Here is a 19,904-nt window from a genome sequence, read left to right as displayed (position 1 = left end):
AGTGGTGCAAATAATCAGTAAGAATGCAAATCAAACGTTTGTCCAAAAATTTTGCACATTTGACAAGAAATTGGGGACAGATTCATATGTAAGGCTCTCCAAAGGGCAAAGAAAGTATGCCACTTTCGTTCCTATAAAAAAGAATTCGCACAAGAGTGTTCTTAAAGCATTAAACTACCTAAAAGAGCTGAATACCAAAACCAGAAATAAACAAACAAAAAAACTACCCTCACAGAACAGTTACTACGTTAAAAAGTTAAGATGATCATTTTAAAAACCTCAGGTTTAACCTTACCCCTAAAGACAATCCTTAAAGACACAGCCCACAATTCTATGGAAAACAGCTTGCATGAAGAGGTCTTTTTTTTTTTTTTTAAATGAAGAGTTTTTTAAAACAAACTTCCTCAAGCAATTGTTTTAAAAAAAAGATATTTCTATAGCACAGACTTGAAAAAAATGTGGGAGTCAAGTTTTTGTTCTAAGTTTAGGCCCGCTAGGGCACTGCTGGTGGCAAATGTGGTTTTTGGATTGTGTACTTTTCCATTAAGGCTCAGAATATTACACAGACAAACTGGTTCTTTTCTTCTGTCCACCTAGGTATCTGTTTAGAAATTATAATGGGATCATAGGTTGAAAATATCAAGGACAAAACCAGTTTAGTTTTCTATGTATTAAACAATGGCCAGGTCTCATAAAATCGTGACACCAAACTCCAAGAACAGAAAGTAGTTTTAAATGGTACAGAATAGGCCAGTTTCGACAAAATGATTAAGCTCTTCATAAAGGAAGCAATGACTACAGATTCTCTGAACAGACCCTAGGAAATCTACAAGGGCTGTGCTACAGCTAAAAACCCTATTCACAGAAGTTTTAAAATTCTTCTACAGGAAAAAATCTAACATTAATTTGAACATAAAAAATACATCAACTCTTTTGGCTTCAGGAGACAGGTACAGAAAAATTAACATACCAGTTTCCATTTCAGGCCTAATTACTTCTGCTTCTACAATTTACAATTGTAAAGGAAACCTGTGCAAGTTTGGAAAAAGTTCTTCCAGGCTTCTGATAAACAAGACGGATGCATGCTCATATATTCAGAACTGAATTTAGAACTGAACTGTTGATTTAGCCTACTGTACATGTTTCATATACTATTCAAAGACAGGAAGGCAGTAGCGAAATTTGAGCACAATCCCAAGAAATTGCTTAAAAACAAAACAAAAAGCCTCAAATGAAACTAACCCCTTCCCACTGACATCTGTAGGAAATGGCTTGAATTGTAATACTGCATTCAGGCTTGGGTATTTTGTTCGTTTGTTTGACGTTATTTTTCCACACCAACCTCCTTTATATATTACACAGTTAGTACGACCACTGCAACAGGCAACCATCCTGATACTACAGGAGATTATCTCAGGCCACTGCTGTTTGTTAACGAGATCTTTCCTCTGAAACCATGTACAGTTCTGGATGCCTAGAAATGTATCAAGAGGTCTCCTTTGTATAAAAAGCATAAGGATCAATTCATCTGAAAACTGCTTCCCAAATCTTTAGTGGTTGGTAGAGGGTGGTGGGAGAATTTGCATGTGTTAAATACAAACTCCTCAGTATACATAATGGACTCTTCTATTTGAATAGCTTTAAACAGAAATTTCATTTTTCTCAAAAAGTTTCAAGACTTCTTAGAAAAGCTTCTGTAACTTTTCTTCTGAAAACTCAAGCCTATAATAGTTTTTTTTTCCTTCCCCTTTTAGCTTTTTCCCTTTGATAAATTAACTTCCATTTAGTTTTCCTGAAGAAAAATTTTCTCTGAAAATATATGGAAAGTTCCAAAACATTCAGGAAAAACTAGTTTGTCCTGGTAACAGTGACGCCCTGTCCAAAGCTCAATGCCCAACCTCCCCCCCAACTCAAACTACTTAAATGAGAAACTAGAATTAAAAGGAAAGTATACTGCTGAAGCAGTATTATCTTGGACTGCATAGGACATCAAGAAAATGAAAAGATGCATCTCTTTCAGAACCAGAAGAAAGCAAGAAAAGCAGGGAGAGAGATAAATGACTGTTCCAGGGGTTGTAAAATGGCTACCAGTACACTACACTTATTTTTGATCTATGCTAAAGGAGTTTCATCTCCCCACCTCTAGTTAGGTAACAGTCAACAGAGACAGTACTACTCTCTTCTGCCAACCCACCCCGCACAGGACCTAGCGATTGCACAGCTGCGTGCCTAGTCAGTATGCTGGAAAGCTGCACTTCTCAGTGGCACAGTTCAGTGCTGCATTAGCTCACCTTGCAAGCGTATGAATACTCCAATATTGTGTCGAGCAGAAACATGACCAGTTGTGCGTTTTTTCCTGCTTGTGCTAGCGATATAGGAAGAAAAAGCACAAAACTGCCCACTCCGGCAACAGCTGCCATCACAGCACAGCAAGTGTAATATGAAATTGCATCGTGAAGCCCAGTCTTTTACTGCTAGATTAAAAGGAAAGGAAATGATCTGCTACTAATACGAGCAACTGTACTGCTCAACACAATGTGAGAGGGGGAATATATCAGGCACATTAAAACAGTGAATCAGGCAACTATTTGGGAGGCATACCAACACTGATACCAAGAACTATTTCCTCTACATCTCTGAGGAAAGTAAAAAATACATGTGTTCTTGGGGAAAGGAGAGAAAAGAGAGAAAAAGCACAACTCTGTGGTGAGCCCCTCTGATAGAGCTCAATGCAAGTTCAACACTCAAGAGCATATATTGCAATAAAAGACATTTTATTATGTGCCAATTCATGAAAAAATTCTATCTAGCAACACCGTAAATGTGACTAAAGAATAACTACACTTACTTTGCACTGACATTCTGAGATTGTAACATTGTCATCTCAGACTGCAGTAGCAAAGTGAAGTTTACTGCTTTAGCAGTCTACATGGGACCAGACCAAGCTCTCTTTTCCTGAAGCCATACTCTATTACGGATTATGGGGCAGCATTCTTCTCCGTAATACTCAGACTCGCAGATGGCTATGTGTGAAAAAGCAGATGTCACAGAGGAGTTGTTAGCTGTTTACCTTTAGTTGGTAGCTCTTATTCCTTACTTTGAAGGCAGCAGTACAAGACAAGTGTAATTTTTCATCCTGTTACCCACCAACAATTTGCTGTACAGACATCTGGAAGTTGCTTTTTGTTTTACAGGATTATTATTCTCAGATACCTGAGGTTTGTGAGTATATACAAGGTCACTACAGTCTGATGCATGCCAACAGTTTATCCCTCTATAGCACAATGGAATCTTGTTTCAGTGTTCTCCCCTTGTAAATAGGAAATGAGTCCAAGTATAAATGATAGATTTCTCCTTTGAAAGGGCATCACTTACCAGTAACTACCATGCTGCTCATGTTAGAGTTCGGGCTATTGAGTACACTGCCTGAAAGAAGTTCGTCAGATCCTCTCTAAAAAGAAAGAGACAGTAAGAGATTTTTTTTCTCTATTTTGTGATTTTTAAAGATGATATTAAAAATGTCAGTTTGACAGGGAAAACCTTTAAAAGAACTTAAGCAAGCATAACCAAACCTATTCAGATTTGGCACACTTTGTCTTTTCAGATAAGTGTAACAACTTGAAATCTACGTAAAGCAGTATATTTACATGGCAATCTTCGCAATGAGAGCTGCTGAAGCAGTTGTTTCACCCACCACTGAAATACAGCCACCTTGAGAAAGAAGTGCTGAGCAATGACTTTGTCCGCATTTCAAATTAAAATATTATAATTGCTTACTGTATTCCCATAATATATTTAATATTTTGATATTTTGTATGTAAAATTAAAATATTATATCCAACTGAAACTACAAGGGAAATATATAGACAGAAATATTGAGTTTAGCCCAATTCTAACACCCCTATTTGGAAAAAGACTTGTCTTCAGAGGATATTATTGCTTTTCAGTCTGGGGACATCCATTTGTCCTGCAAAACACAGCTCAGGGCAGGGAGTTGCATCTTCACTGTAATTCTTAAAACATGATAAATATGAAATAAACAGTCTTTTTGAAGACTATTTGGAAGTAGGCTGAAAAAAAAATCAGAGTAGCATTTAAACTGAAAACTTAAAAGATAATCTCTCAAATTATATTCAAGATGAGCACTTGACACAGATGAAGAGGCTTTTGCTTCTTTTCCTTCCTATTGTTTTCCCTCCTTTTTTTTTTTTCTTCTTTCCCCACTCCAAAAAGTCTTCATCTCTTGAAAAGCCCTTAAAATATTTCTCTTTGTTCACTTAAGGAAACAAAAACTTTCTAAAAAGGAACTGACCAGACATCCTTTAAACATTTTTTCTAATTAGATCTTTCCCTACTTCAAGACTGTTTCCCCAGCAGCCTCAACACTAAACCAGGTTAACGACTAAAATGGAGAAGAGGGAAGAAGTCAGTTACAGCCCATCTTCTTTATAAAGTAAAAGCTTTTCACTCTGTTATGGACACTATGATAGTCTCCAGGGAAGTCAGTGAAACTTCTTACATGGTACCTCAAAACTACTTTCTAAATTAAGCTAAGGATATCACCTTTCATCACAGCATGGTTGCAAGAAGCATAAAAGCAAACCTTCAACACTGCATCACTGCGCGCTGTATGCATATAGACAAAAAGTGACATGTTAAAGTTTGTTTAATCCATACCTGATATCCAGAGGTTCTTAAAAATAGTACATATGCGTATGCACACAGAGCCATTAAAGTCTACTTAGTTTTCAATGTCAGCTCTGAAGAATCTTTATACAGTTTATGGAATAATCCTAGCAACCACAAAAGCTGTGCCCATCAAATCAACAACAGATTTCCTTTAAAAATAAGTAATGGCTAATACCAAGAAGTCTTCTCATTCTCAATGCAAAGATAGATCTCCAATGAGCTATAACTAAACAAAAATTTAGTTGGACATAACTGAGAAATAAGTTTGAGAAGTTATGGAAAGTCTCCATTACTCAACCTATACTGCTCTCTATTGTTAATGCCACTCACTAACACAGGCTCTCCATAGAGATGGCTACATAAGCATTCCTTCTCTCTTTCATGGTCTGTTTTCTGACACAGTATTTGCATGGTTAGAACGCCTCAGAGTTCAAGATCCCTAACAGCACTGCTCCCTCAGTAATGCTGCAGTTATTTCTGCCCACAGCTATGCACCCAGCCTTGCTTGGAAGCCCTCATCTGTAGCCTGGACAACTCAACAGGCAGAAGCAGTATCAGACTTGAATCCCTTCAAAGTCAGGCATACTAAAATAATTCTGTGGCAGTTTTGGTTTTCCTTAATATGCCACGCATTAATTTGCAACTGATGCTACAGAAACAACTGAAACCCCCCAGTACCAATGACTGAACGTTCTCCCCAAAGCCCGTAGGAATTTTACAACTCTAAAATATCTCAAATTTATCTGAATTGTCTTCAGCTTCAGGAAGTTAGCTAAATGAGCAACTCCTGACCAGCAGCATGTAAAAGAGATTACATGAACTTCTTGCTCCTAATAAATCAGGCTCTTAAAACCTGGTCATTTCTTAATCCACAGCAGAGAAAAATCCAAAACAAACAAAAAGCTAAAGACTCAATAATTATTCAATTATTTGTTTTCATGAGCAATGAAAAGAGTTTTCATTTTGAAACCTTTTTCACATTTCATAAAAATACAGGCAATTACAAGATTTGTCATTGCACTTGAAAAAGTTAAAAATTTTGCTTCATGAGAACAACTTAATGCAAGCTTCCTATGTTAGCAAATATCAAGTATAAATAGCATTTGTTTTGTTCTTATAAATCAGTGTTCACCAAGACATCACAGGTGTATAGCAAATCTATGCAAATTAACCCCCATGAATACTTGTCTAGCTTTTGGTAAGAGACAGATACCTCCCGAGGTGAGCAGACCACCTGACTATATGTACATAGGTATTTCTCCTTGGTGGTTCTTAGGCAGCCTACACAGCCCTGAACATCATTAAAGCACATAACTTCAAAACCAGCTATGCAGCAGAAGACACGCGATGTACGTGGAAACAGTGATCAAATTATAAAATCAAAAGCAGTGAACTGGCTGGTAATTGTTATTTACTTCAGAAAGGTTATCTTAAGATGACAGTTGTTTAACAATTTAATGTAAGCATTTCAAGTAAGCCAGCGTACAGACTATCACTGCTATGTGACACAAGCATCTCCAAAATTATAGCAGAGAGAAAAATAGTTGTTTTTCTTACAACCATTCAGCAGAGGTAAGATGTCATTCAATCTGTGGGTTTGGGCATATGACATTTTGTGTGTGCATTTTCTTGTAGAGGGGGATAAGCCAAAAACAACTTGCACCTTGCTCCAAGGACAAAGTTCCTCATCGCTATCTCACACCTGATTTCAGAATTAACAACCCATTTTCTAAGCATCTTGGACTCAGTCTTAAGCACATCACTTCCATTACTCAAATCATCCAAAGGGAAGAAACCTTCCAGTTGGTTTAGCTCAATTCTGTTGAGTGTTTCAGAAACAAGAAAACCAAGCTCAAATCTTTGAGGAACACAGAGAGTTCAATAAAGAATGGAAGATTCAAGAGCAACGTTCACTTCGTGCTTTTCTCCATCTATGCAAATTGCTGCATGTGAATCAAACAAGTTTGAGATCGCAGAACAAGACTGAATATCACAAACACACAGGTCACAGAAAAGGTTAAATTTAAGTTTAAAAACCAAAAAAAAACATCAAACAAAAGCCACCACATTTTTTCCCCAATCTCAGACTGCCAAGGAAACTTCCAGGAACAGCACTGTGCTAGAGACTAAGTGAATACCCATTTTAGCATGAGGGAAAGAATTGAAAGGACAAAATAAGAAGTACAAACTGCTATTGCACTATTAATAGGTCATCTTCCGACAGCTAGTCCTCAACAGCAGAAGTTTTCAATGCCGTATTCCTGCCAATGTCAAGAAGAACATTAATCTTGCATAAAAGCTAAAGCACTAACTGTAACACAGATATCCAGAACATTTGCTCATGAATCCAACACCTGCCAAACTACTATGACTGAGTAAATCAAGGAATTGCCAGATTAGGTTCTTACAGGGAGTAAAACTTGTATTTCTTGCAGTCAATACTGTCTTTTCAATGAAGGCCATGTTACCACACCCTGGCCCCAATGACACAGCATTTCCTTCCACAGTGCAGAAACAGAATGTTAAGCTATGGTTTGAACCAACCAATGAGAATACACGAAACTGACATATAGGATCACTTTCAGCAAAAGATGAAACAGTTATCATCTCAGGTTCTGAACAGGTATTTCAGAGAAACTTAAAATATATACGAAAACTATTTTGTGTATTGGAAACTGAAGATATTATTTCAATATTTCAGTTAATTTCTGTAAATAAGTAGTTGGATTTATTTTATCTCTTCCACAATTCAAAAAAAAACCCACACAATTATACAAAGAGAAAGAAAAAGCAACCAGCTTAGCAAATTAATCTCCTAGCTCCTTGTTTTAACAGGCACAGTTAACTCAGAGTCCCTCACTACTTAAACTGAATTTATGTAGCTGCATTTCAGATTCCCTCGCGCCCCATAACAGATTATTGTAAGGCTTCAAGCTATCACGTTATATTAAGTACCTTTGTAATTTCAGGAAGTCGTTATACCGTCCTTCCAGACTAATCAAAAACAAAGAAAAAATACTATTTAGAATTTAGTTAAGAATTTTCCTCACATTCTAGATAGGACTTCAAATAATTTGAACGTTCTCCAGATCTTATTACATCCAACCCTCCTCCCAAAAACATCACCAACCTCCACCTCCCTCCTCCCCAAAATTGTAAATTTAAGCTAGAGAGCGACTAAAGAGGTTTGGTCTTTCAAGCACCGAAGTATTTTGACACCTGTTTATAGAAGAGAAATATTATCAGCTTTTTCCAATAGTTCAAGGCCATGAAGACTCTGATGAGAAGTTACAGCCGCATCTAACATGACAAACTGTGTATATTACTGGAGGCTTATCAGAAGTGTGTACGTGCAGGCTCCTTTTAACACTACAAAAACACTGCACTGATACTACTAGAAAAAGAAAACAAATGAACAAAACTGCACTTTGTTAAGAAGTCAACAGCATCATCTAAAATCATTTCTTGAAGTCCCGTTAGAAAAGCTACAAAAGGTAACAAAAACCTCTCTTGACAAATCCTGACTCGTGGCATACAATTTGCTGATACTACAGACCTCTCACAAGAGCAGGATGCTTTTCCCCTCCACCACTTCCCTCCCTCCCCTCACCTCCCCCAGATGAAAGAGAAAAGGAGAACTTCAGCTGCACTGCGTGTTTACCACAGTCATTCTCAGCCTACAGTCATGAATTTCCCAAGGGGTATGACAAGCCAGGAGACAGATCTCACGATTTAAAGAATTCTAACAGCACTGTAAAACACTTCATTTCTAACAACATCTGGGAACAGTTTAAAAGCAAAAGCCAGAAACTCAGCAGTATGGGAGATGAGTAAGAGCATCTGAGAATTCCAGCCTAGATACTAAACACTCCTCTCCAACACATACACACATGTAAACCCAATCTCTGAATTAACTTTGGGGACTGCCTGTTGAAACAACAATGTTGTTGTGTTTAAACCCCCAAGCACAGTGTTTATAAACTTCGCTCTGTTTACGTGCAATGGATCACAATTTAATGAATGCCTTATTTTTATAGGATATATTTTTAATGAAACATTGCTCTACTGCTCCACCTCTTGTACATAGAGCATTGTATAAGATTAATTTGGGACAGGACAAGCTAAGTACAACCCAAAAGAAATTTGGTGCAGTTTGTAGTTTTTTTGTTTGTTTGAATTAAGTGTGCAATTTCAACTCTAAGCTTATTATCACTACATCAGAACCGTACATACAAGGAGTATGTCTACTTTTTTATTTTTTGTTGTTAATAACAACAAAGACTACAAAAGCCATGAACTCCATGAGTGCTTAATAACCCAATTACATCGATTGGCCCTAAATTCAGAATGAAATAACTTGATATAACATCACCACCTTTCCATACTTTTCCTCTATATTCTTTTCCACCCATTTCAACTTTTTAATGCCATCCCCAGCTAACCATATATCATTTACATATTCTAACAGTAACTTCAGTATTTGTACACTCATACTTTTTCCAGTAAGGATGGATCTAGAAGCTTTTTTTTTCTTACAACTGTAAGCCAGGTATATGCCACCGAATTTGCAGAAATTGAGAGCACAAAACGAAGGGAACATTAAAAGTCTTTAAAACTGAAATGAAACAAGCCTCAATTCCTCCGAAAGGACTCCAAATTCTCAACTGAAACAGTGTGAGAAAGCCAAATTTCTCAAAACATGTGAAGATCAACACAGCCTATATTGGACCAAAAGCCGAGAAGTTAAGAACCAGATCTCCATTTAAACCATGCCACCCTGCCTCATTTTCAAACCTCCAGATTTTACATTGCAATGAAAAAAGACTGCAAGCAAAAGTCCAAGACCAGACAATACTTCACGAAGATGGTGAAGGGCCTAGAGGGGAAGACATCTGAGGAGCGGCTGAGGCCACTTGGCCTGTTCAGCCTGGAGAAGAGGAGGCTGAGGGGGGACCTCATCATGGTGTACAATTTCCTCACGAGGGGGAGTGGAGACGCAGGTGACCTGTTCTCTGTACTCACCAGTGACAGGACCCGTGGGAATGGTGTTAAGCTGAGGCAGGAGAAGTTTAGGCTGGACATCAGGAAGAGGTTCTTTACCAAAAGGGTGGTCACACACTGGAACAGGCTCCCCAGGGAAGGAGTCACTGCACCAAGCCTGTCTGAATTTAAGAAGAGACTGGACTGTGCACTTAGTCACATGGTCTAAACTTTTGGGCGGACCTGTGGGGTGCCAGGAGTTGGACTTGATGATCCTTATGGGTCCCTTCCAACTCAGGATATTCTACGATTCTATTTCAAACATCCAGGATGAAGTACAAAAACATCATCTATTCCAGCACTTCAGACTTACTTGTTTGCTTTTACCAGCACAGAAATGGTTACTCTGAAGCTGATGTACATAACTGTAGTAAACTGGAAGAGGCAAGAGTAACTCACTAGAGATACTGTTTAGATGTGTTCTTAGCTTTTTTGTTAGAGAATAAGGGCATCTACAAGTACAGAGTTAGTCCGTCTGTAACAGTTGCTACATCTCTAAAAAGATCCATGAGAAAGGCTTTTTCTGCTTGACTGACTGCTATTCTGCAATAATTAAGTCCAGTCTTTAATACAATAATCAAGTTAGGTATTCATAGAAAAAGTGATTTCAGGAAAAACTAAGAATAGCTCTATGTACTTGCAGCTTAAAAACAAGTAAAAAAAAAAACAACGCATCACATAACCTTAAATGAAACATTAGTCTTCTGAACAGCTTGTGAAAACACAACCTCATTGGAACCAACACTACCACCACAAACAATAGCCCTACCTTCTCCCCAGCCCTAACAATTCGTTCCTATTGTCCTCCTCGATAATATATTGCTACAAGCATTTATGCAAGTATACCAGGTTTGTTCCAATGCCCTAAGACCACCTAACTCATTACATTAGCTTCAAACTGGTTAAGTTCCCAAGACAGGTTATCCGAACATCTGTGCCTGAAATATCAGTGGCAGGAAAAAACAGAGAGAAGCTTCGCTAGCTTGTGGCCCCAAAGCTCTCAGAAATGAGAATGGTATTTTTATAGTGATGCTGAAAAATGCAACCAGTCTGTGCAAATGATCACATTTCTCTTCTTATAACCCCCTCAATTAAGATGCAAATATAGGTGTTCTGTTACAAAAGACAAATAGGTGACTTCCAATTATCAATAGACATCAAAACTTTCCATAAGTTTTCAAAACATTCATGCCTACTTCCTATGCAGCACAAACTAACTTTCAACATTTTTCTTCTCTCCATTTTCAGTTCCCCTTCAACTTAAAGTAACAGAACGGATGGACACAAAGGAAGAAAATATATAAAAGTTACAAAGAAAAGAACTGGAGTAGAGTATCCTGAGAATAAATATGAAAGTTACCTTCAACAGGGTCAATTTTAAAGCCTGTTGAGAATAAAGCAGGTGTCTTTCATTGCAAGAAGTTGTGTTTGTTTTTGCCACCAAGGACATACTCCCCATAGTAGTGCTGAAGAAACAAAACCAGATGCCAGTTCTAAACTTCTGAACTTCATCACACTTCATTTTTCCTGCAGTTAGAATGTTCTGCATGTTGTAGTTGTAGCAACAGCAGAAAGCAGAGTATTATTGGACACAAAAGTTGATTATCAGCATTATCCTAGCTAACACAGAAGACAGTCTCGCCAACTCACAAGCAAATAACCCATTTTTCTCATATCGCTGCCCTTAGTAGAATCTTCATCTAACCTGCAAGTAGCCAAATTATACCAAATATGTCAACAGTATTCATATATCACCAGTATAAGAAGTAGTCTAATGTTTTAAAAACAGTAAAACAGACCATTACATGGCATTTGTCTGTATGAGTGAATCAAACAATTTCTTACACTGTAATTCTGTTCCTCTTAAAAAGTCACTAGAGTGCCAACAGTGAAGGCAAAACAATAGACCTTGGGGGGAAAAAGAAACTGAAGGGAAAAAGCTATTTAAATACATTTTCTCCTGTAAAAATAAGCTAAACACATCTTCTGACAACTTACTAGAATTTATAAAAAAAGTGTAGCAATAATTTATTAAGTATACTGCATATAGTTAAAATAGAAAGCCACGACATAACCAAAGTACGTTTCCACCATGAGGAAACTCAATTATTAGTAGCAAAAAACAGCCAGCGTTCTGTAATTTCGTAAGAGAAGAGAACCCCTAAGAACTTGAGTTTAAAAAAAAAAGTGAATAATGCTTCAAGACTATTTACACACAATGCTACTCTGTGCTTTCTTATTTCTCTCCATCAGCTCATACCTCTTTAGACTCACACTGGTTTTAGCTGGTTTAGCTACTGCCTTTCCTGTATACTGTTAAATTTCAACAACCAGGAAAAAAACACTTGGTGACACATGATGTTGGAAAACTAATAAAGAGTACTAGTACACTAATTTCCAGCCATTTCCTACCCAACCCTAACATAACCAACTAAAAACCACAAGGAAGAAAACTCTTAAGCATATTGCACAGGTTGATGCTGTCTTTTGGAAAAAATAAAAGGCCTTTCCTGTATCTTCAAGTGCTACAAAATGATGTTTACACAAATATGAGTTTTCTCTCCTAGGTTTAACTGGGGCTATCTGTTCACAAGCACTTCAGTTCTTGGCCTGTGTGCTGCCCAAAGCACTTCCACAACATCACAAACTCCCAAATGCTATGTACCAAGTAATATACCATGACTGTACGGCCGCTTGCTTTTCTTTTTCCCCTCCTCATCAGGTAGAGCGTTGTCAGTAGACTACAGCCATTCTGAAATGTGCACATATCCAGAGTGAGTCACTCAATTGTTCAGGACACATTCACTGCACAGCTACACATGCCAACCAGGAAAAAGACAGTATGTCAGACTAAAGTGGCCCACACTGAAATACTTAAAACAAAACAAAACACTATCAACTTCAATACTAACCAGAAGCTTACTAAGAGTTATTCCCTGTACCTGTGTGAGGCATATTCTTTACACCACATTTATACACCTGAGAAGATTTTTGCAATTACTCCTAGGATACATTAAGTACTTAGTACATTCACTTAATCAACTGAAAAAGTCTCTATCAGTCCAAGCCTCCAAATAAGTTTACTTATCCAGGGCAAAGCATCGTAACTGTAAAGAGAACACCAGTCAGCAATCCAAATTAGTTATTAGATCCTGATACTAACATCTACATAGCCAGTGAGTGATGCAGCGTTTGAGATTAGAAGCTAACTAGCCTCTGATTTTCCCTGAGTTAGGAGGCCTTTTTGGTTTTAGTGACATGGACCACACGCAATGAGAACAAAGCAACTTGGATGTACACTTTAAAAATAATTATTTAAAAACAAACATTTTTATGTAACATGGCAATTTTCAAATATATGTATGAAGAAATATAAGTTTAAGATGCACGAAATTTCTTCAAGAAACAGAAAACTAAAGAAGTGTCTAACTATGTAATATAGCGTTATGACTGGAAACTCCTATATGTAGTGGGAGTTCATAAAGTAACATCTGACAGAGCTAAAATTCATTCTTTTCATACTGTTATCTAAATTGCAGTGTAAAGGACAGTGTACTGTGCACAAAGCAACATTTCCATGTCTCTGTGAATTCTAGCTAAGCAAAACAAGACATTACACGTAAGTATGAATTATTTCACATATGACCACAAGATGACTGGGTTTTGACATGTTCTGATACCTTTACAAATCAAGCATGCTGCTGCTTCGACAGATGTTAGCTGGGAGGTGTGCTCTCATCGCATATTTTGACTTAGGACAGAACACCACATTTAACTCCGTATAAACCAGGCTTTCAAATGGCATTTGTCATTTTCCCACCCTTCACTTTGTGTTGAATGTTTTCCTCAGTTTTTGGCATTAATTTCTTCTGACTCATATGTAAATAAAATAAAGATGGAACATTTAACAGTTTGATGAACAAAAAATGCTTTAAATCAAATCACACTATACAGCACAAATAAATGCTAATCACCTTAAATTTAACAATCTCTTAGCGGGTAATTGCTAGACTACACAACTTTAAAATTATAAGTACTCCTCTCACTTTATACTCGCCTTGCTCACACACAGTTTCCTAAAGCTCAAAAGCCTCTTCCAATCCATAGACAACTCCCAGGCTACACTTGTTAACTTTTATTATTACTCTTTCTATGAATGGGTTTAAAACATAGGTGGCACGCTCATTTTTCTGCTTAAGAGAGAAACCAGCCAGACAACAGTTAATAATGTTTTCTTGTTTTTAACCAAGATCACTAATGATGATTTTGATAAAATAAATCAAGTTTTTCAAGGAGATGGGTCACAGTCCTTTTCTTCAAGTATAATCAAGTATATTGCAAACATGCTATGTAACTGATCAGCATATATACAGCAGGTACAAAAATCTCAAGAAAGCATAAGGTCAAACAAATATTCTGGATAAGCTGACCATGTGCATGGACAGGTAAATCCTTGTCTCCTAATGCCTGTCCAATCATGATAAACAGTGCTAAAAGAGCATTAAACATGCCAATGCAAGTCCTTGGACTCAAAAGCAGCTCCCTATTCGCTCCCAAAGCACCCCAAAGAACATATGACAGCCACTGAAAAGCAACATGAATTTTCCCAGTTGCATCCCTCAATTTTATGTTGTCAGTTCATCAACAGCAATGAACAGGTGCCAGAGGGAGAAAAAAAAAAGGGACATTTACATGTTTCACAATGCTTTCTACAAAATATGACTAAAGCCAACACTAGACTGCTACACAAATAGCATACGAATGGGCAAGAAATTCCATTTTCCATTGTTAGTGTCCTGAGACAATAACAGAAGATCCAGAAGACAGCCCCCTCCCATAACTCCTCCCATATTTAACAGCTTTCTTCAGAAAACCATCATCCTTTTTATTCTATTCCCTTTACTCCTGTGCACAAATAGATTGTTTCTTTTTTAAATCCAGAGAACAAGTCCATTTTCGCATGGCAAAGAGCACATTGTTATGTACTTGTGTGCATTTCCTTGTACTTAACTTAATCACTCTCTGATACACCTGCCTTGCCTTCTTTCTTGTATTGTATTAATAATTAAACTTCTACAATCAACAGAAAGAAGTAGTTATGTCATCTAAAGTGTCTTCATTTCATTGGCAAGCTAGTATCTGAAAATACAGTTCCAACATTGCACTACACTCAAGGTATTTTAGGAATGCTCAAATTTCCATGAGAGTCTAAATCACTCAACATTAAGAATGAGATTGATACTGGATCCACTTACTTCTCCTGAATTAACAATGTCACAATTTAACGGTCAAGTAACACATGGTCTACCTGAAATTGCTTCTTCATTAGAAACAAGGAGGGCAATTTATACATTGTTTTGCCTCAAAGCCAACAATATGGCGCAGTGTATTTCTTAAAGACTTGAATCTAACTGTCAAATGCATTCCTAATGTTTTAGTAAGTCAACACTGTACTCCAGGGCAACCGAGAAACAACTGTACCAGTCTGTATTTCTGGTTGGGATTAGTTCCCACAGAAATACTTTTAATAACTGTACTTTTCTCCTGATTCCGAGAGTGATTTTGTCTGCAACACTACACAAACACATGGAGCCAGACGGGACCAGAATCTATACAAATGACTTCCTACAACACCTCCTAGAAGTGAGCTTGCTCAGGAACATAATGCAGATGCATCTGTCAGAGTAGCCACTATTATCTGCAGGCTAATTGTATTATGTAAGAGCTAGTCCAAGTCTAGCAGAATCAGTACTGAACTTGAGAGAGAGCTTTACTAGACAAAACCTGGCTCAGCAAGCAGTTAACATAAATCAGCTTCAGGTGAAAAGGCAGCTAGTTAGTACAGCTACAAGTTCCCTGGACAAATATGGAGACTGTTCATTAGAAACTTTCGCACGTACCACTGAAATAGGATTTCTTGCATGCGTTCACTAACATAACCTACAGTTCTCTTGTCCCATATATTTTTTCATTCTGATTTCTCAGCCTGCTTTTATGAAGTACTGATCCAATTCCTGCAACAAAGCTAAGTACAAAAGTGAAATAAATAATAAATTAATAACCACCAAGAAGCACCTTCCTTGTTATAACAAATACGATAAATTCATAACTGAACTTGAGAAAGAAAAAGTAATGTCTGTTTCTCTGTCTACAGAAGTTCTACTTTCCGTATTTTTCTGTCCTGTTACAGACACTTTTTTTTTTTTTATTTCCATGTTAACTGTTTTGGAAAAGGGGGAGGGAGGAAGAGGACAGAAGAAAGCATGCTTTTAACCACCATACAACACATGAGAGTGTTGCTTTGAAAAGAGAAAAAAAAACAAAAATAAGCTTTAACAAATAGTAATCTGACACCACTACATTAATTTAGAACTCCTGTTTACAGTTCAGTGCTTAGAGAAGTTTGTGTAGAGCTTCCAGTTTATCTCTAGGGATTTTTGGTTAATAAAGCATATACTGCTGACTAAATATCAGCTGACAATGACTGGTTAAAGTCTTACAATTTGCAATTACTGAGGCTTAAGGTAGTTCATTTTGTATTGGCAATTTACCCCCTTATTTGCTAAGTGTACATCCTACCTTCACACCAACTGCAACATCAGTGACAATGCTGTAAAAAAAAAAAAGAAACACAAGTCAACCAATTTGTCCTCATAAAAACAACTTTTAGATGTATTGCAGTACTAAAACAATTCGGAATCAAAATAGCTAACAACTTCCCCAATCCAGAAAATGTGTCCAAAGAACACAATGTGACTATGGGGAAGTAAAAAAGCAACCTACAAAAGCCACTGAGCCACTTACAGGCATCTCCAGAGTAGTCCAAAGTTTAAGTAAATATTACTCTAATGTAACACTGCCAGGAAACGCATTTAGGAAACTCAGGTCTCTGGACTTCATGAAATTACAGACAGGGTGAAAATAAAAAGAACCTAAGAATATATACAGAACTTTTCTCACGCACCCTCATTAACCAGACACCCAGTTCAACAAAACGGTAACCCTACAAATCTTCTAACTGCATAAAGCAATAAATACATTTTTTGAAACAAGCTTAAATAAATTAAAAAAAAACACATTGGCTAGTATTAAGATTTCATCATCAGATATCTATATGAAACTGAAACAGGTACACCAAGGTGCATCTTCTCCTAAAAAGTTGTGACACCATAACTTACACTGTGTAACAAAACTCCAACGACAACATAAAACAGTACAAAAGAAAATAAGAAAACAAAATATGAATATCTGAAAGCATTCCACAGTGTAATACTCATCACTGCCACGATTTCTCGGGCAGGATAAGTAACTCCCAACATTATAAACACAAGTAACCATAAAAAGCCTTTAAAACTCTCACAGTTGAAAGGTTATAAGCGTAAAGCATACCAGAGAGATTGCTTCTCTGTTTGAATCAGGACAAACAACTTAATTGGAAACCTGGAAGCGGGAAGATGTTGTATTTACACTGATGAGGGCTACAACCACCAGTCTCCCTTTCCAGGTCCAAGAGAAAGGGGGCCTCGTGCGGACCACCTGCCCACCATGCTCCTGGCCGGCTCTGAGGGTCCTTGCTATCCCCTAACGCCTTCAAAACCTCCCCTTCTTTGGCTTTTACAGCCTGTCTCCAGCGTGCACAAAGGCATCTTTCTACCTGGGGAGGGGAGGCAGCCCGAGGACTACTAGTCAGTTTCTGAAAACAAAAGAGCTCGACATCTGGCTCCTGCTGGTATTGCTCCTCCTCTCCAGCCAGCTCCAAAACAAACCCGAGCCCCACACAGAGCGAGCCTCCGCACCCCGCGGCCGGGGGGCAGCAAGAGGGAGCACGGACGGGGCAGGAGCGGGCATGGAGACCCCGAGGGGCGGCATGGGGGCACACCGCGCCCCGTCCTCGCGGCGGGACCCGCCGCCCCGGGCACCGCGCTAAGCAGGGGGCGGGCTCGCACGGCCCAAAGCCCTCGGTGCTGGGCACCGAAGCCCCCCCCCGAGGGGCGGACAGGCTAAGCTCCCTACTCCCCACCCGGCGCCGGGCCTCGGGCTCCGGCCGTCCCGCAGCGAGCTGGGGCAGCGGCCGCTCCCCACGCCCCGCCGGAGACCCAGCAGCGGGGACCGCTCCCGAGCCCCGAGCGGGCGGCGGCACCGGCGCGGCGTGCCCTCGCCCCCAGCCGCGGCTCACCCGTCCATCGCCGAGCAGGACGAAGCGCGGAGCAGCGGGACAGAGAGCCGCGCGGCCGACGAGCACGGGCGGGCTGCGAGAAAATGGCGGCGGGGCCTGCACGGAAACCAACCAACGGGGCCGAGCGGCGGATTCCGCTCCTCGGCGTCGTCTCCCTCCCGCATGCGCCGGGCGCTGTGCATGCGCAGTCGGCGCAACTGAAGGTTTTGCCCTCAGCTGCTGCCCGGGCCCGGGCGGCCGGTGAGGCGGCGCAAGCTGCCCCGCCTGGCTGCCCCGGCTGGGCGGGAACGGGCCCTGGGCGGCAGAGGTGGCGACAAGCCCGGTCCCAGTTCGTGGGGCTCCTCCGGCCCTTGGCGGTCCCTGCGCCGGTGTCTCAGCCGCCCCGGCGGATAGCACTTGTTGTGTGGTAGGACCCGCCGGAGTTGGTGTCGCACCCGCCCACAGTCTGTCCCGTCCCGTGAGGGGAAGCGCGAGGAGCAGGCGCTGAGCGCCCCCTCGGCCTGAGCACCCCGCGGTCCCGTCCTCGCCGGCCGGCCGGCCGTAAGGGAGCGTCCCGCGGTTCCCTTTACTCCTGACTGCTAAATACTATTTCAAAAAATAAAGGTGAAATTGCAAGTCTAGTGTTGCAGAAACTTGGGCTGTCTCTGTGGAAATCAGTGTAGCCACGGTGGTGAACCATCAGAGTACAAACTGAGGCCATTAGGAAATGTGCTGCTTTTCCCCACTCCTGTGCTCAGTCTTACACATCTCACAATGTTTCTAAAAAGAGGTGTTCGCAGGACCCTCTGGATTGCATTCAAATGAAAAGTAAATCTAAAGTTTCTATGCCTATGATGGAAGACTTGAAAATGATCTAAACATGCCTGAGCACAAGCCCAGACAGATACTAAAAAGTAGAATAATAGAATCACAGAATGTCTCGAGTTGGAAGGGACCCAGAAGGACCATTGAGTCCAACTCCTGGCTTCACACAGGTCTACCCGAAAATTCAGATGATATGACTTAAGAGCACAGTCCAGACGCTTCTTAAACTCTGAGAGGCTTAGTGCCATGACTACGTCCCTGGGGAGCCCGTTCCAGTGCGTGACCACCGTCTCATTGAAGAACCTCTTCCCGAAATCCAGCCTGAACCTCCCCTGTCACAGCTTGACACCATTCCCTCGGGTCCTATCACTGGTCACTGAAGAGAATAGGTCTGCGTCTGCCCCTCCACTCCCCCTCGTGAGGAAGCTGTAGACCGCAATGAGGTCTCTCCTCAGCCTCCTCTTTTCCAGGCTGAACAGGCCAAGTGACCTCAGCTGCTCCTCGTATGTCTTCCCCTCGAGGCCCCTCACCATCTTTGTAGCCCTTTGTAGTACTCAAAATGTCTTTGTATTTTCTATAGTAGGTTCTGGCAATACTGGTTTCAAAAATACCTTTTAGGAGATAGCCTGAACTATTATTTTTTTCTGGTTAGTATAAGCCCCTTGGAGTCTGTCACTGAAACTATTGCAATAAAGCGCGATAAAGAACTTGAGAGGCAAAATACAACGCACATTTCCATAACTAGAAAACCAGCATTTTTCAGTTCACCGTGCTTCGCTATCCCTGTCTCCGTCTCCAAGTGGCTCTGTGAGTAGCACAGCAACTAACTTAAGAGTACGTGGAAATTCTCATTCCAATTTTTGAGTTTTGTTGCTCTGTTATGGAAAAGTCACTTGGGTTCTCTGCAGCAATGAATTTATGAGGTGGAAAAGAACTAATACCGGTTCTTATAAATACTAGTATCATTTGGGTATCTGCAACTACCTTTTCTTTCAGCAACTGTTTTCAGCACCCACTACTAACCACTAGACAAAAATCGTTGAATCACAGAATAACCTGAGTTGGAAGGGACCCACGAGGATCATTGAGTCCAACTCCTGGCTCTACACAGGACCACCCAAAAATCAAGCCATATGTCTCAGAGCGTTGTCCAACTGCTTCTTGAACTCTGTCAGGCTCAGTGCTGTGGCCACTT

At 39.9% G+C, this 19,904-nt stretch overlaps 1 protein-coding gene across 7 annotated transcripts in view; it reads right to left on the bottom strand.

Moving 5' to 3' along the window:
* The window catches only part of PTBP2 (polypyrimidine tract binding protein 2), a 50,112-nt gene extending 31,705 nt beyond the window's left edge, over positions 1-18,407 (bottom strand). Inside the window, exons 1-3 of one of the 7 annotated variants that reach the window (XM_048067021.2) lie at positions 17,906-18,407; positions 16,309-16,339; positions 3,376-3,451 (exon numbers count right to left, since the gene is read on the bottom strand). In XM_048067021.2, coding sequence (XP_047922978.1) covers positions 3,376-3,451; positions 16,309-16,339; positions 17,906-18,087 — 289 coding nt within the window. In that variant the 5' untranslated portion in view covers positions 18,088-18,407. Of the gene's footprint in view, positions 1-3,375; positions 3,452-16,308; positions 16,340-17,118; positions 17,142-17,905 lie in introns of those variants that run through there. The other 6 variants (XM_048067023.2, XM_048067024.2, XM_048067025.2 and 3 more) reach the window with 6 other exon arrangements.
* Positions 18,408-19,904: the final 1,497 nt, after the last annotated feature.

Source organism: Anser cygnoides, chromosome 8 (assembly GCF_040182565.1).
Source record: "Anser cygnoides isolate HZ-2024a breed goose chromosome 8, Taihu_goose_T2T_genome, whole genome shotgun sequence".
Classification (NCBI taxonomy): domain Eukaryota; kingdom Metazoa; phylum Chordata; class Aves; order Anseriformes; family Anatidae; genus Anser; species Anser cygnoides.
This window is presented reverse-complemented; position numbering and strand designations above follow the sequence as displayed.